Source organism: Octodon degus, unplaced genomic scaffold (genome assembly GCF_000260255.1).
Source record: "Octodon degus isolate 3935 unplaced genomic scaffold, OctDeg1.0 scaffold00299, whole genome shotgun sequence".
Lineage (NCBI taxonomy): Eukaryota > Metazoa > Chordata > Mammalia > Rodentia > Octodontidae > Octodon > Octodon degus.
Window position 1 is genome coordinate 1152725 of NW_004524875.1, and position 17607 is coordinate 1170331.

Consider the following 17607-nt stretch of genomic DNA (forward strand, 5'->3'; position numbering starts at 1 on the left):
GGGCTGTCTGGCATGTGGTGCTGGGGGATTGAACCGCGGTCCCTGTGTTTGTTAAGCTTTTTCTAAGTAGGTGCTTTAGACCACTGAGCCATCTCACCAGCCCCCAGAGAATTCTTATAAGGAATAAAGAAGCAACAGCAAGCAGGTACTTCACAAAACCCCTGGCGTTCAGTAACCGCCAGCCATTACTTGGACCACACTGTTCAGCAAATGCCACAGTGCACAGCCCTTGCGTCAGGCACTGAAGACACACATGATGTCGCAGCTGCCAAGGCTTTCTTATGAACTGCTGCATAATTGTCAGAAAGCAAGCAATCTCAACCCAGTAAATAAAACCTAGGTATCAACACAAATAAATCTATATATATGTCTCACATATTCCTTAGGAATCTCAAACAGAAATGGAAATTTATGATCCTCTCAGAATACACTCCGTACAATGTAATCACCTAGTTGCTTCTCTTTTCTCCTTTAACAAGTCAGTGCCACAGGGACACTGCCCCATCCACTCAACCTTCTCGCCACCAGAAGCTGCCACAGTCATCTGCTGAGATGCAACCCAAGGACAGCTGCACGTTCAGCTTTACAGCAGCTGGGCTCATGCAGGAATCTGGAGAATGCCAACGCCACAAGAGGTGCCTGCTGCTCATCCTCGATGCTTTATAGTTTGCTTTTGTTTTGTTTTTATTCTGACTCTCAGCACAACTACACATTTTTAATTTAGTCTGAGATGGAAACCAATTTAAACCAAGTATCCCTAGTTCAGCTGCTAATTATGCACAGCCAAAACACTATTTCTCACTATTTTACAATAATTCTTTAGTGTTTTCATGAAGATGAACTTAAAAATTAGAACATACACAATATTGCAAAGAAAGAGCTTCAAAGTAAGACATGTAACACTGTTCCATGAATCAACCAGAACGCAGGTCAAACTCCAAAGGCTGCGCCTTCCGCCACAGTGTCTACTCTTGCGGGAAAGCCGGCTTCTTGGCCACAGCCAACTGCACAGACAGCCACACTGACGCCTTGCGAAGCCCAAGGAAACTGAACATAAGCAATAAACAATGGAGATGAGGGAAAGGAAAAAAAACAGAAAAAAGGAAGGGAGGGAAAATCCTGTCAGTATATACACAGGATAGCTGAGATGACTGTACTACTAATTTCTATCAGTTTTTTAAAAGTAGCAGCTAATGTTTAGAATTTTTACTCTGCCCAACTGTACATGCTGGCATCTGTAATCTGAACAACTACACCAAAGGCAGCAATGTGCAATATAACCACCACGATTGAACCTTTCATGTTGTTCTTTTAAATACTGTTTCTAATGTCTCATCTATTATTATTATATTCTTTAAAATAAGTTTTAAGGAGCCGGGGAGATGGTTCAGTAGAGTAAGTGCTTGCCTGGTAAGCACAAGAGCCTAAGTTCAATCCCCAGTTCTGCCAAAAAAATAATAAAATAAAATAAATTTTACAATTAAAAAGTAAAAACGACAAGAAAAAAAATTAAAGTTTAGTGAAAGGAACAGTTAATGTTTAACTGATCAATCTTCCATGTGTGTATCTGGTAATCTGAGCAACAAATTTGATGGTAACAACACGTAATACAACAATTGTTAATTTTCTATTCTTGTTTTGAAATTCTGTAGCATTTGTATTGTTTTATGTTGCTTTGTTTCTGTCTCTGTTCTTGTTATTTGTTTCTCCTCTTTAAACTTTTTTTTTAAAGAAAGGTGCTCTCTACAGAAGGGCGTGTCAGCAGCCTGTGTCACTCTGCACGCTTCCACCCACAGCTAGCCCACTGCCTGGTCCCTGGGAGCAGTCACATGAGTGCAGGCCCCAACTCCACACTGGAAGGACAAGGAATGCATCAGTTTTTAAAAGGGGGGCGATGAGCTGGGGATACAGCTCAGTGGCGCAGCACCTGCCTGGGAAGTGCAAGGTCCTGAGTTTGATGCCCAGAACCGAAAAACAAAAGGTCTACAAGATGCAGTTACTGACGGAAGCCAAAGCACAGCAACACTGCATTCACGAATTCTGACGATTCTACGTTACACACAAAATGCAAACAGGACCAGCTTTGGATCCACAAGCCACTCACCTGCCGTATACGCAGAGGCCGTCACTGCTGTCTTCCTGAGCGGGGTGACCGTAGCTGCTTTTTCGGCCTCCAGCTCAGCCACAGTCTTCTGTTTCACTGGGGCACCTTGAGGAATATTTTTCGGTGTGGGAGCTGGGAAAATCACTTCACCATCCTAGCAGAGATAAGAAAACTTCTGTTTTTTCTAAGTCAAACATTTCAAAGTCACTTACAGAAGAAGACAGCTTACTACTGAAGAACACTGCTCTTCTAAACGTAACCATATCACCAGTGGGTCATGTGCACCACGTGCTTGAAATACTACCTTTAAATCGTCCTGCATTGTGAGCAGTTTTTTTGCACACACTGAGTGCATCAATACTCTATCAGAATGCATCTCTATTCCAGTGTAGGCTTCTTCCATAAACAGAAATCCTCAAAGCAGCTGCCCTTCGAAACCCGGGCAGACCTCACTGCTTACCTTCATCACCACAGCTCCTCTAATGACATGACCCATTGTACCAAAGTCCACGTCGTCCTTCACTTCAAAATAAAAATTGTCCTTGTCGGGGCTGATGGCCTTCAGCAGCTTGGTGATGTTGTTCGAATACAGAGTGCTGGCCTGAGTAGCCATCCGGCTGGGAAGGTCGGTGTAGCCGATGTGAGTGACACCCTAAATCCAAACACGTATCGCCAAAAAGCGTTATGACTCTGCTCACATCTGTCCCTTCAATGTCACATTCATCTTTACAGAAGCATGCATGTACCCACACACACAGAGACTATATCAAAGAGCTTGAAATGTGCCTATTAGTAATTTTTTCAAGAATCAGGCCTCAATTTCTCCAAATACTTAAAGAATTAAGCCCCCTTCTCAGTAGGCTAGGACATGGCTCCTGGTAGGAGGCTTGACCTGTACATAGGAGACCCTGTGTTCGGTCTCCAAGGCCACTAAGTAAATAAACAAATACTCGGGCCAAGGAGATAGCTCAGTAGAATAAGTGTTTGCCTGGCAAGCACAGGGTCCTGAGTTCAATCCCCAGTACTGCAAATAAATAAATAAATAAATACTCTGCAAATCATTACAGACATCAGAACTAAGGCCAGCATGGTGGCACATGCCTGTAATCCCAGCACTTGGGAGGACTGCTCCAAGTTTGAGGCCAGCCCAAGCTACCTAGTGAATTCAAGGCCAGCCTGAACTACAGAGCGAGACTCAAAAAACTAAAAAATTAAAATACACATCCAAACTGATTGATGTATCTCAGAGCTGACTCCTGGGAACAAGACGCCTTCCTGTGCCAGGACAACAGCACACACTGTAACCCTAGCACACTGGGATACGGAAGCAGGAGGACGACTGGTTCATGCCCAGTTTGGCCAACTTGGTAAGACCCTGTCTCAAAACAAAACTAAGTAAAAAGGGCGGAGGACTGTGTGGGTGAGAAGCCTGAGCCCAGGCACCCAGCGGGTGCTGCTCTACCTTGTGGACATACAGCTCTCCTGGCTTCGTGGTTTCGAAGTTCCCTCCAGCCTCAGCAGCTAAGTCCACGACAACCGAGCCTTCCTTCATGGACTCGATCATTTCTTTGTTAAACAGAACTGGAGCTTTCTTACCTAAAAAAAATCAAGGAAAGCATACAAGTTGTATAGCTTTATAAACCACATAATCTTCCAGGTGTTAACACAGACTCTGGGCACTCAGCACTTTAACATCTGAAATTTTAACTCTTTCTAAGAAACTCCCAAAGACAGGAGTGAAGGATGCAAAGGGCTGGAGCCCGGCAGGGGGGTGGGGGGCTATTCAGCCGGCACAAGCCTCACACAAGCCACGCTCCTCCCAGCTAACCTATGGCCAGCACCATTTACAGAGAGAGAACCGCTCCTCTTGCTAAAAAAGAAAAAAAAAAAATAATAATAATAATAATAATAAGCTACTAGTGAAATGATGTTTACCCAAATTGAATTCATAAAGGTCACAAGTGTTAGAAGTACGTTCAGTATTAATTTTAAAATTGCTACACAGAACATTTCCACTTATCTTAACAAAACGTCACCAGATTTTCCAACATACAAGGGACAATCAAATTATATGGTGAATGTTTAAATTAAAAATGCTTGTAACAGGAAGAGACGCTCGGCGGCCACCGCCCCTCCCCCACGCCCCTCCCCCACGCCCCTCCCCCACGCCCCTCCCCCGGAACGCGCTTGGCTCCGGGCCTGCGCTCTGCTCTCCGGGCCTTCGCAGGCCTCCCTTGCGAGCGAGCGGCTCCGAGCGGCTCCGAAGGTGAGACCGAAACGCGGTGAGCGCTGCTGGGCGCCGGCGCACAGACGCAGCCGCAGGACGTCTCCGCAGCGACTCGCCTCCGCCTCGGCCCGAGCGTGGCCCTCCACGACTTCGGGCTCTCGCCCAGAGTCAAAGTGCTCCCCAAAGGTCAAGGCTCCGAGCTGAGGCGGGACCTTGAGGCAGCCTTGACAGCAAGACTAAAGCCACTCGTGGAGCTCCTAGAACTGCACGAAAGCCGCCGCGCGCGCGCGGCTGGAAGTGGGGGCGCGGGCTTAGGGCGCGGGCAAGGCGCCTTTACCATAGTGATTTTTACGTTTTTCAATACTCATTGTACATTTTGCCACAGCTGAGGATAACTTTCGGGGCGACAGGAAAATGCTGTGAAATCAAAGCAGAGGAACACAGCAGACACTGACTCCGGCCGCGGCAGGTCAAGCGCGACGCCGCCTGCGTGGCGAGGACACAGGCTCGGCCCCTCTTTTCAGAGAGCACACGCTTCGTGCAGTGCTCCCACTTTTAACTCACAGGATCCTTTTAAGAAGTTCGCTATTGTTGAAAAATAAATAAATAAATAAATAAATAAATAAATAAATAAAAAAAAAATAATAAAAGTTAATATGGTTTTCTAAAAAAAAAAAAAAGTTCGCTAATCCTTACACGAAGATCAAGGCCCCCAAACTCGGGGTCTGCAAGCTAGCGCACACCAGAACGTTCCGCAGAGACAGACTCGGGAAATGTGCAGTGTAGAAGGGCACTGATAGCCTCACTACCAAGCCAGGCATGGTGGTGCACAACCGCACTCCAGCACATGGGAGTCCGAAGCAGAAGAATCGCCATGAGTTCAAGGCCAAGAACTTTCCTCAGAAAAAGGAAATAGCCTCATTACCGTCACCTCTTTTTCAAAGTTTTCAATTCTGTGTTTACCACCTTTAAAAATAACACCATCAATTTTATAAATGAAAGTCGATTAAAAGCAATTACATTATAATCATTTTTCAATTCAATTAACTAGAATCCAGACGATTCAGAAAGGAAAAAGAGCATTCATTTGTCATGTACATTTTTTAAATCCAATGACACAAATGTGATGTTTACGTGGTACTTCTTTCTTCTTTCTTTCTTTCTTTCTTTCTTTCTGTATTTGGTACAGGGTCTCACTATACAGCTTGGACTCGTAGTGATCCTCCTGTTTTCCGCTTTCCCAGTGCTGGGATAACAGGCGTGAGCCACCACACCCGAACTTGGTACCTGGCTCAGCATGCCCGGGGAAGGGGCCTGCACGGCATGTGGTACTGAAGATCAAACCCGGGCCCTGGGCTTGCCTAAGCTTAGTCCGCCGAGCTAGCTCACCCTGGTACTTCCTTCTTTTTGCTCCCAACTCACATTTCCAAGACGGAGCCCAAGCCCTCATCTCCGTCTCTGATCCTGGGACAGGACGGAGCCCAAGCCCTCGTCCCCGTCACTGCAGGCCTTCTTCCCAGGCTAAAGCCCTCTCTCTCATGTGCCTTTTTACAGCCTCCCTGCACTTCTCATTCCATCTATACTGGGCTAGCTGCCACATATCTAATAAATCCTAGTTTTCTCTTCCAAGTCTCCACAGCAAGAATCAAGAAACAACATTCCCCAAAAACAACACCCTAAAAGTTCTGGATTTTTTCTGGTTCAGAAAGTCTCACCATTTTTCAAAATTCCCTGGAAATATTCCTGTCTTCACCCTCCCTAACAATGTCTAGTAAAGGCACCTTAAATAGTGAACTAAACTCTCCTCAAAACTGAGGATACAGGGCCAGGGATAGAGTTCAGCAGCATAAACACCTGCCTGGCAAGTATAAGGTCCTGAGTTCTATCCCTGGTACCACAAAACAAATAATAAAAAGGCTGAGGATGCAAGCTGCAAACGGAGCCTCTTCCCACAAGAAAGGTCATGCTGCTCAGCTCCCCACGGTGGATGGCTAAGAACCACATGCCCAGCGTCCACGCCCAGGCCAAGCTCAGTGCACCTGCGCTTCCCAGGAACACCCCGATATGCATGGCGTCCCCTTGTCCTGAGCCTTGCCCCCACTGGCCAGACTCCTGCTGCACAGAGCTCTTCCTCCACACTATCTGGACCCTCGTCTCTCAAGTCGCAATCCACCGCTCCAGACAACTGACTGCGCCAACTTTGTGACCGCCAAATCTCACCAATTTTATTTGGCATCTAACTGATTTCTCCTGCCCTAGAATTTGTATGTCTTTTCTTCTGAGACATTTAGAGCTACCTATAAGTCTCTATCACCACTGGCCAACACCATTTAGGCTCCCTAAAAATCATGAAATACAGTCTCTTTTTCTCCTCTTATTTTACTCATTCAACCAGTGTATTCAATCAGAGGCTGATTCAGCCTTAAAAGCCACAAACACACATTGCAGCTCCACAATGATTTAAATGAGTTGTGCATACTGTTGCTCTGAAATTCAATCACTTTTGAAACAACAGCATATTCTTTCCTGTTAACCAATTACTTACTGTATAGACTATAGAGACTCATTAGAATAGCTTAAAACCCACTGAAGTCACAGGAATATTTAAAGGCATGGAATTATTATGAAATAGCATGTAACAATATACTATACACGTTTAGCACATGCATCTCCCTGAGCACTTCACATATACATCCTAAAATATTTCCTAATTATATAGTCTGTAGTAAACCATGTCATGCAGCACTACACAACTGCACCACCAGCACAATTTTAGATTTGAGTGCTGAGACTAATTTATTTTCTTCTCTGTACTTTTCCTTATCTCTGAAATGTTCTAATTTTAAAATTAAGAAATCTTAGTAAAGGCTCCAGGGAATACAATGATAAATGTAACAGCGCAGCTGCATAAGCACTTACATGTGGATCAACTTTTTTTAATTTTGGAAAGTGCAGAAATAAAAATTAAAAGCAGAAGGGAAAAAAAAAATAGAGCCAGAAGAGAAGCAGGGTAGTAAATAAAAGTTCCAAATGAGCAAATCCTCAGAAGAACAGATTAACAGAAAGACTGAGAAAGCAATTTCAAAATACTATCTTACTCTGGCAGCCTACCACAATAATATTTAATGCATAATAAATGTGACATCACAAAACAGAAAGAACAAAAACACTAAAGTGGTTAGTTCTGCATTGGGGACAGAAGACTCTACCTGCTGAAATGGATACCAAACTTTAAAACATAGGCAGTCCAAAACTAAGTCTTAAGAGAATCAACTGGTATAGAGAAAGAAAAAAAGAGAGCAGGACAGAATTTGGAAAATATCTCCACAGTCTATGGATAAAAACACATTTCCTAAATTGAAAGTAAAGGCTGAAAATTACAGAGGAAAAAATCAAGAGATTTAAATTTGAAAAATGTACATATTACGATTTTCCAAATGCACCTGTGCAGCTGGGACAATCTGGCAAGAAAACACTTAGAAAGGAAGAGAGCTGATATCAAAGATAGGGAACAGGAAGACATATCAGATGGTTTATGATGTGTAACACGGGAAAATATAGTCCAAGCCTACTGCAAAATCATTTGAAGATAGTGACAGAGTCCTGGCCTGGAAACAAAGATGAAAGACGAGTGTATCAGGTGTTTTGACACATACTAAGAAAGAAAGCAGAAGTTTTTAAAAGAGCCAAATGAGAGGGAGTTTTGGAACACACAACTGGATTTTCCCATTTTGAAGTGCATTTATTTACTTGTATTACTTATCTGAAAAAGGGCACAAAAAGAGGCCAAGAATACTACTTCTCAAAAAAAAAAAAAAAAAAAAAAAAAAAGCTACAATCACAGAACAGCATTGATGAGCATTCACAGAACAGCACTGATGAGCATACTTCCTGGACAATACAAACAGGGCAAGTCCGGCTGCATGACTGGTCTTGCCTCTTTCTGGGTCACAGGTGTTAAGCTTCCCAGTAATGTTGCCAGGACAGCGGCAGGGCATCTAGCGCTCACAGAGACCATCAAATATTCATTCATTCACTGATTGGCTCAACTACCAATTATCTAGTACCTCACATGCAGGCTAAATCAACAAGCAATTTTTACTTACACTTCCGTGATCCAACTGTTTAAATTTCTGTTGTGGCATATACCCCAGCTGCAAGAGGCTACGCCCGAAGGCTGCTTAGCAGTTGTGTACTACAAGTGGTACTTGGACCACTCACCTGAAATGCCTAATTATGGCTTCCCGGTTGGCTACCAACCACGTGGGCGAGCAGGGATGCTGCAGCGAGCAGGAGGCTCCCGGGCCCTCTGGGCGCACTGTGGACCGCCTACATCACATACGCTGTTTCTTGATGGACTCATATATGGCTGTAAATTCATTTCTAAATGTTACTGAATTTGCAGTATCATAGTGTCACATATTTTCTCAATAAATTTGTATGAATGAGATTTTTAAAGTATTGAAATTAGAAGCTGCTAGAAAAATTAATTTCTAAAAGCAACTTCAAATATTTATTGCTATGTAACAAAAGAATGTATGACTGGCTCATGTGCAACACTAAATTCAAAAGTAGAGACGTGGCTTACACTAATGCCAAAGAAGATTTACTGGAAATTTCTGCAATATGCCTCCACAAATAAATCAGGCCTAACATGATAATCTAAATCAATAAATTCTCAAATTCTATTTCATTGGGACAAGAATCAAGCCTTCGCAGACAATTTTAATCACACAAAAATGGGGAAAAAAACAAAACCAATTAAGATGAAAGCACTAAAAATATTAAGAACAAAAAGGTAGCAGAATACAATCATTTTACCACAAAATTTTACAATGATTCCAAACTAGAAATATTCAAAGACATGTAATTGAGGAAATTCCTAACTTCCTGCCTGTAAAGCATCAAAACAGAAGCTCAAGAAAAACTTTCCACTGCTTAGGCATGTGCCGGGACCCGGGTTTGATCCCGAAATGCTGTGCTGGCCCCGCCCCCAGGGTGCACTGCGATTGAGACTGGCGAGGTGGCACGCGCCTGTAATCCCAGCACTTGGGAGGCTGAAAACAGGAGAACCTCTATGAGTCTGATTGTGTAGTGAGACCCTACAGACCCTGTCCTAAACACATAAAAAACAAACTTTCCACTTTAATACAAACATGTTATATTTTGGTTTATATACTGGTATGCAGGTTAATAATATAAATGATAGGATGTACTTATCCAAACCAAAATAGCTCTCTCATTAGCAAATGGTAGAAAGACAGGAATTGTTTTTAATACAGTATTATACACTGACTACACATCAAAGTGAGCAGGTAAAGAAGAGCATCCTGCGCTTTTGTGTTCACCCACACGAAGCCTAACAGGAACACAGCTCTGCCGTGGCACTGTCAGGATCTCCCAGGCATGGTCCTCTTGGTCACCACTCCTACTTCCATTGTCTCCACGCAGGCCTTGAGGTCGAGAGGGACTCCTCAGACACCACCACACTGCGCCTGGCAGCCCCAAGGGACTATGAGCCAGGTGTCAGTGAGGAGCACTACACTGCCCCCTTGGATTGTCGCACACTGGCTCATAATTAGGGCTAGGAGAACCAGGGAAAGCTTGCGAAGAGCCTCTAGCAGCAAACGGCCTTGCCTTTAGGAGCCAGCAGCAACAGCCTGCTCCCCACTAGGTCTGCCAGGAACAAAGTGGAGGCCTGAGGTAGCTCTGCCTCCCACATGCCCCAGAGGACCAAGCCCAGCCCGAGGGCGGCAAGGCTGTGAACGCATGAAGGGCACACCCAGGTCCCGGGCCTGCACACGCTGCTGCTCCACCAGCAAAGCCAGACTTTGCTAACGGGGCCCAGAAATCTGCTTTCCTAAGGCAGCTTAAGGATTTTATTTTTTTTTAATGGCTGGCTCAGAATGCCTTCAGGGCAGGTTTGGCTGGCTTGAGTTCCGGGGATCAAACCACAGCATCCTGAGCCTGACTGCTTTATTTAAGCAGCCACCTAAATAACTGAGCTAAGGGGCAGGCCCCCAAAATGCAGCCTAAGTTGGAATTTCTGTTTCTGGCATCAAAGTCATCCTGATACACACCAAAAGCTTTTCTGGAATTTCAAACCACAGCTGAAGTTATGTACTGGTGGCAAGCTTTTACAAATGTCACAGATGAGGGCCAGCCAAACGGCTCAGGGGATTAAAGCGCCTGCAAGCAGGAAAAGGGGCCAGGGGTGCAATTCCCGGGCCTGCCGCAGGCCCGCCCCAGGATGAGCTGAGACAGTGATTGAGACTGGGCACGGTGGCGCGCGCCTGTAATCCCAGCTGTTGGGAGGCTGTAAACAGGCGGATCACTACGAGTCCGATCTAGTAGTGAGACCCCGAAGGCTCTGTAAACCCTTGCGGGGGGGGGGTTAGCTGAGACAAAAGGCTTTTCCCTCCTGGGTGCACTGACTGCTGTCAGCGTGTAGCAACACCCAGCAGAACCGGGTCAGGCGGGGCCGGCGTGTGGGCCCGCCTGGAGACTGCAAGGAGAACCGGGGAGGAAACACGAGTGCCGGTTCCCCTGGAGGAGCGGGGCACGCGGGCTTTCCTGAGATGAACTCGGTCGTCCCCACCACCGAAGGAGCTCGGGACTGCGATGTCACTGAGGACGGCTTCGGTTCGCTTTGGGGACTTCGGGTGTGCCGCTGAGCACCCCTCCTGGCCCTGCAGGGGAGAGTGGTGCGCTGTCCAGTGTCCTGGAGCAGCTGGCCGCCTGGCTGGCCCAGCACGGACTCGGCTGCTGTCATCCGAGGAGCACAGGCCAGTCGTCGCTGAGGACAGCTGCGGTGCCCCCTGCAGGAGCGCTGGTCCTCACCTGGCGTCACTCCCCGGCCCAGCGCACGTCCCTCAGCCCGCTAGCACAGGCCTCACCTCCTGCGGCGGACGGCGCAGATCCGTGAAGCCGCCCCGCAAGAGGCCTTGGCGGAGCTCGGGGCTTCCGCTGGACCCCGCAGACACTGCGGTCCGGCCCTCCGCCGTGCCCGCTGGGCCTTCAGTGTGAGGCCGGATCTTCCGCACTCCTTCGGACTCGACTCTTTGGATGACTATTATAAAATAGTCCTAAAAATTATGTGTCCTGTATTACATTGTTTCCCTTGCAAACTCTGAGCACGACATACATATACAAGTTAGAAAGATTCCTGAGCACGTAAGAACCCAAGTGCAGAGCGAAGCTGCTGCGCGTCTCCCCCACTGATCCACCAGAGTCTCCGGTTCAGCCAGCTCCGCAGTGGAGCGGAGTCCCGGGCGCCCTTCCTGTGTCCACGCAGAGGCCGCCAAGAGCCGCGCTCAGGACCACGGAGCGCCTCCAGCCCAAGCCTCAGCGGCTCAGCAGCGCGCTCCGCTTGTGCTCTCGATCCACAGACCGAAGGGGACTTTTTCTCTGCCTATGTATATAAGGAACCACACAGGGAGTTAGGTTGGCAAATAGCTGGCTTTTACAAATTGGATACCTTGAAAGAATTTTAAATGTAATACTGTGCTAACAAAAAAGGATTCAGTCAACAGTGCATTGCAGTAGAGTAGAACAGACCCTGAAAGAGGTATTTAGAGACAAAACCTACAAACAAGCACACTCGGAAAAAGTTCTCAAGGATTACTTTAATAATTTACCTCTCGTAGATGTAAAATTCAACACAGCTAAAAAGCAAAATTAGTCAAGACTTTAACATGGCTTCATAAGAGATAAATATTCTTCATAAAGGAAAACAATATTATTTTTGTTTCCCCCAAACAGCTAATGCATAAATGTACACTGACTACCAAAATCCCTTAAAAATTGAAGCAATGAGTCTTTGTCACACATGTCGATTGTTTTAGTATAAAATAATTAAGACTTTTAAAAATAAAAATAGTAAAAAAAAAAAAAAAACTTACCTCAAGCAAAAAAATAAAAATAGTATTACATTCCTTCCTATCTCTTTCAACTTAGGTCAGAGTGAAATTAATTTCCAACAGAGTTCAAAAAAGCAAAAAGACATCGTCAGAAAATTCAGGTGGAAAGTACTAAGACGTCTTCCTCTAGGGAACCTGCACCAGCTGCCACTTAAAGACGCTGACTGGTGGCCACGCGGAGAGCCACAGCCTGCAGAGCCACAGGCCCTGTCAGCGCTCCACATCATCCTTGCAAGTGTCTGGGCTTTAATCACAGACCAGCAGCTCAGTCCCGCATGCCACACACACAAACAGGCCTCTGCAACAAAGCCAACTTACACCACCACTCTGTACCGAGACCCTGTGCTGGGTTGTTCTCTTTCATCTACTCCCCAAAACACCTCTGCGAAGCAAATATGTTCCTCCTTTCAGGGATGAGAATGCTAAGGCTCAGAGAGACAAAAAGGCTAGTAAGCAATGGAATCAGAACTGAGTCTCCTTGACCTGGTGCTAAATGCAGGAATTTCCAATAATCAGATCAAATCTAAACAGACAGAATCACAAGCTAGGGAAGAAGACTGAGGCTGCTGGAGGCACACAGAGAAGCCCAGATCTGTTTGGGGCTGAACTGCCCACCTGCAAAATGCAAATCCCGAAGCACTCAATTACAGCGCCTCAGCATAGCTGAGGAGGTGCTGAGTGAGGCTGTGGCCCTTCAGGCCTTCCTCATCACCCTGAAGGGGTCCAGAAGGCAGAGGGAAGGAGACCCCTGGAGGCACTCTGGGGATGCCCGCATGAGTGGAAGGATGAGAGGACACCGTGAGGAGATGGCCACCGCTGCAGAGGAGACAATTCCCAAAGGAACCAAACGTGACAACAGCGTGGTTTCTAGAATCAAAACTATTGAGAAAATAATAGCTGTTAAGCTACCAGGCCTATGGCACTTCCTTCTGGCCACTTAGGACATGAACACCTTCATCTCCCACTCCTGGACGCACAGCAGGAGAACTGGCCCTCGCTGCCCTCACAGCGGTCTGGCCACGTGATTAAATCTCAGACACTGAGTGTGAGGAGCGAGGACAGCCCCCTGCAGCCTTCCACACACCCCCCCCAAGTGGAGACTGCAGTGACCTTCAAGGCCCAGCTGTGACGACAGAAACGCCTGTAGCCTGAATCCTCGGACATCACAGAAGGAGAGCCACCCAGCAACTGTGAACCTACCTGTAGTTAGCTGAGCACAAAGAACGTTCAGTAAGGTTTGAGCTGCTAAATACTTTTGGGTTCATCTGTCACAGCAAAGACCCTAGGTTGTAAACCTCCCTAGTTAACATTCAGACACAGAGAGCACAGGGAAACAGCAGGAAGGACGGAGCCCCCGAGGCGGCAGCAGCAGCCCAGGGCACCTCACCACAGGCGGCCTCACCCCCACCCTTCTCAGCCTGGGGCAGCCAGAGAGGACAGAACGCTTCTCAATCTTGCAACACACCAAGCAGAACATAACTCTGCCATAAATTTTCCTAACACATTTGTTAAATGTGGTCCAGTCACCCACTGGATTCAAATACACCCAAGACATAAAGACTTCTAAATGACAATGGAAACTCTCCCAGCTCCAGCTTCCTTCTGAAATCGATGACAGGCTGCCCTGCCTGCAATGAAAGCTACTGGGCGGTGTGCAGACAGCCTGTGGTCACCAAGCCTGGTGCTGCAATAGAGGGGGTTCTTCTCTGTCCTTCAAAATTCTCAAGGCAAATGAAACTTCATAGCACAAAATTTCATATACTCAGTTATAAAATACACTTAAGGCAGATGAGCTCGGTGAACGAGGACAGTGAATGAAACAGACAGCTGATAACAATAATAAAATTCCAAATACTAGGAGTCACTGACATACACTTTGGTTTTGACATCTAAGCTCATAATGCGTACTAAATAAAAGTCTGAAAAAGTCTAAAATATAAAACTTTACTTTTGGAAAAAAAAAACCTTGGACAGTAGTCAAAACATTAATGATGGCCAGGTATGGTGGGGCATGCCTGTAATCCCAGCGCTCAGAAGGACAGTGAGGCAGCAGGACGGCCATGAGTTCAAGGTCAGACCAAACTATACAGTGAGTCCCTGTCTTAAAAAACAAACAACAGAAAAAGTAAAGTTTCTCTGGAAAATGTACTTTCCACCAGGATAAATCTAGCATCACATGATTTCTCTTATATGAGAAGCCGAGGGTATGAATAAAGAGCAAAATAAGAGAAGAAAGGAAGGAGGAAAACAGCTCCTTCTAAAGGTGGGAAGGGGTAGGTGAGGGAGGGCAGGAGGAAAGAAGTCAGGAGGTGGAGGCAAAAGTGGACTGAGGCTCACCGCACACAGGCCCAGGTGCCCCCGGAACATAAACACCACCAACGCACTGCACACCTGTGCTCATAAAGATAAAACAGAAAAATACAGCATGTCCTCCAGCGTGCTACAAGTTTTCAATTATTCAAAACTAGAAAAAACCAACAATAAAAATACTGGTAGAATTTATGATTTTAAATGAATAAAATAAAAAACACTAGGATGGGGGCCAGGAAGATGGCTCAGTGGAATAAGCGCTTCCCTGGCAAGCACAAGGGCCTGAGTTCAATCCCTGGTTCCACAAAAAAAAAAAAAAAAAAAAAAAAAAAAAGTAGGACAAATGTTCAGTCTGTCCTAATTCTCCAGGGAATTCAGGAGAAAATCTCCCAAGATACAGCCAATAAAAATGCACCACAGGGGCTGGAGAGATGGCTCAGTGGTCTAAAGCACCTATTTGGAACAAGCTTGGAAAAGCACAGGGACCGCGGTTCGATCCCCCAGCACATGCCAGCCAGCCGTGCCCCCTGGTGGGCTGAGCTGGCCCCACACACACACACACACACACACACACACACACACACACACACAATAAATAATAAAATGTAAAAAAAAAAAAAAGACATTTTAAAAAAATGCACCACAATCCCCCAACAGCCTACCAACAGATTTTCATCCTGTCTCATCTCCTCCTGCCTCTTCTGCCTCCCGACCGGGTTTCTAGAACCTATGGATGATAGGAAAATCTCATGTCTCATTCAGAACACAGTCTGCACATCAGCAGAAAGCAGGGTTAACATACCTTTTCACAGTGGGCCCAAAGGCAAAGGAGCTGGAGAGGATGTCAGCTCTCTTCATGCAGAGCAACACAGTGACACTCGCCCTGTCCTGAAGTCACCTTTATTAAAAGCACCTGTCACTTCTAAGCTGTCCCCCATCTCAGGCCAGGACTGGATACCAAGCAGCGTAACAACTATCAGCTACACCGATGCTGCCTGTAATCTGGACATACAAGGTCAGTGTCATTTCAGCCCCACTGACTGATGTTTATCTGGGAAGAAGGCAAACGTGGTGACCTGCCCACGTCCCTGCATCCATGCGGCAGGGTCAGCCCCGCCTCTCGTGGACCCCAGACAGAGGCAACTCCACTTAGAGAATTGCTGACACTTAATCTTCTTGGAATTAGCACAAGGGAAACCTAAGCAAAACGTCTGTTCTAAAAGCGTCTCGGGATGCAAGCACAATATCAAGTGGTACGTACAGAGTCTTAGGACATAAAACGTAAAGCTAAATGCCAAGGACTTTTTTCCAAGACATTTGTACCTTTATATAAATTTTTCCTGCCTTTTCTTTTAATGTCCATGAGTCCAGCTTTCAGTCCCCCAGGGATCTGAAAGAGCTTTGGAAAAACCACATTTTCCTTTACAATATTATAATTAATTCTCCCCCCATTTCTTGTTTTCTTGCTTTTCTGATTTCCAACAGAAGCAAGAGACAGGTCCTTTTCAGCCAGCCTTTCGATAGCAAGCTCAAGAGCACAAAGGCCTTTGCAAGCTTAAGGTGCAGATCACAACTCCAGAAAGCATGTCTCGGTGGGGCAAGTTAACCCCAGCTAGACTTGAAGGCTATCACGCATTTTGAACTTACTAAAGTACCTAAATGCTGTACTAGAAACCACTCATAAAAAATAAGTGCTATGAAAGTCTGCACACATGTATACGACATCTTGAGCTGTCACTTACTACAAGCGTCACACCCACAAAATCTGTGTGTCCCGAGGATCCGCAGCTCCTTAGAAGAGTGCTAGTTCTAGCTCTCCGGCTGCCTTTCACGCCCGAGCAAGTCCTCCGGCGCCCTCTACTGGCCGCTTCGCATCCCCTCAACCCTAAGAGAGCAGCCAGTTCCAAGCGCGGCTCGCGCGGCCCTTTTCCAAGCAAAGAAAGAGAAGCAGCCGAACACTCCCTCCCCGGCCGCGCGTGCCCTCGGCCCTGGCTGGCGGCTCTCACACACTCCTCCACGGGTCGGAGGCTCCCGCCAGACCCAACTCGGCTTTGCGGATGCTCCGATGCTAGGGGCTGAGCGCACGCGCCCGCTGCCGCACACACCTGCCTGTCGCACACGCCCGCTGCCGCACACACTTGGCCTGTCGCACACACCTGCCTGTCGCACACACTTGCCTGTCACACACTTGGCCTGTCGCACACACCTGCCTGTCGCACACACTTGCCTGTCGCATACACCTGCCGCACACGCCTGCCGCCGCACACACTTGCCTGTCACACACACCTGCCGCACACGCCTGCTGCCACACTTGCCTGCCGCACACTCCTGCCACACATGCCCGCTGCCGCACTTGCCTGTTGCACACACCTGCCGCACACGCTTGCTTGCCTCACGCGCCCGCCACCGCACACACCTGCCTGTCGCACACACCCGCTCCTGCACACACTTGCCTGTCGCACACACCTGCCGCACAGGCCTGTTGCCGCACACATCCGCTGCTGCACGTGCCCGCTGCTGCACACACTTGCCTATCACACACACCTGCCACACAGGCCCGCTACTGCACACACCTGCCTGCCACACACTCACCTGCTGCACACACCCCCTCCTCATACCCCACCTGCTGCACACACCCGTGGCCACACACACCCGCAGCTGCACACACCCGGCAGGCGGCTTCATCCACCTTGCCTTCTGGGAGGGAACCACCTGAAGGGACTGCTCTTCTGGATTAGTCAAGGATGGAAAGGAGAACTGGGAGCACACACAATCCCACGGAGCTCAGGATCTGATACCAGTCACTCCCTGTCCTTGGGTTTGCATCAGTTGTATTTTATAGTGAGGCAGGATGCCAGAAGAGAACTTTTCCTGCTCCACGGTCTCCCGACACAGGAAATCCTAATTCTTTCAATCCTTTAGAGAAAGCAAGACTTCCTTAGCAAGATCAAATACAGTTGACTGTAAAATGTTCATCTCATTATTTCTTTTTTATTATTATTTTTTTATTTTTATTTATTTGAGAGAGAGAGAGAGAGAGAGAGAGA

At 46.9% G+C, this 17607-nt stretch overlaps 1 protein-coding gene across 2 annotated transcripts in view; it reads right to left on the reverse strand.

The window, feature by feature from the left end:
* Nnt (nicotinamide nucleotide transhydrogenase) overlaps nt 1-17607 on the reverse strand; it is a 94043-nt gene that overhangs the window by 47374 nt on the left and 29062 nt on the right. For both annotated transcript variants that reach the window (XM_023707578.1, XM_004647298.3), the window contains exons 8-10: nt 3567-3700; nt 2565-2756; nt 2105-2258 (exon numbers count right to left, since the gene is read on the reverse strand). In XM_023707578.1, coding sequence (XP_023563346.1) covers nt 2105-2258; nt 2565-2756; nt 3567-3700 — 480 coding nt within the window. The remainder of the gene's footprint in view (nt 1-2104; nt 2259-2564; nt 2757-3566; nt 3701-17607) is intronic.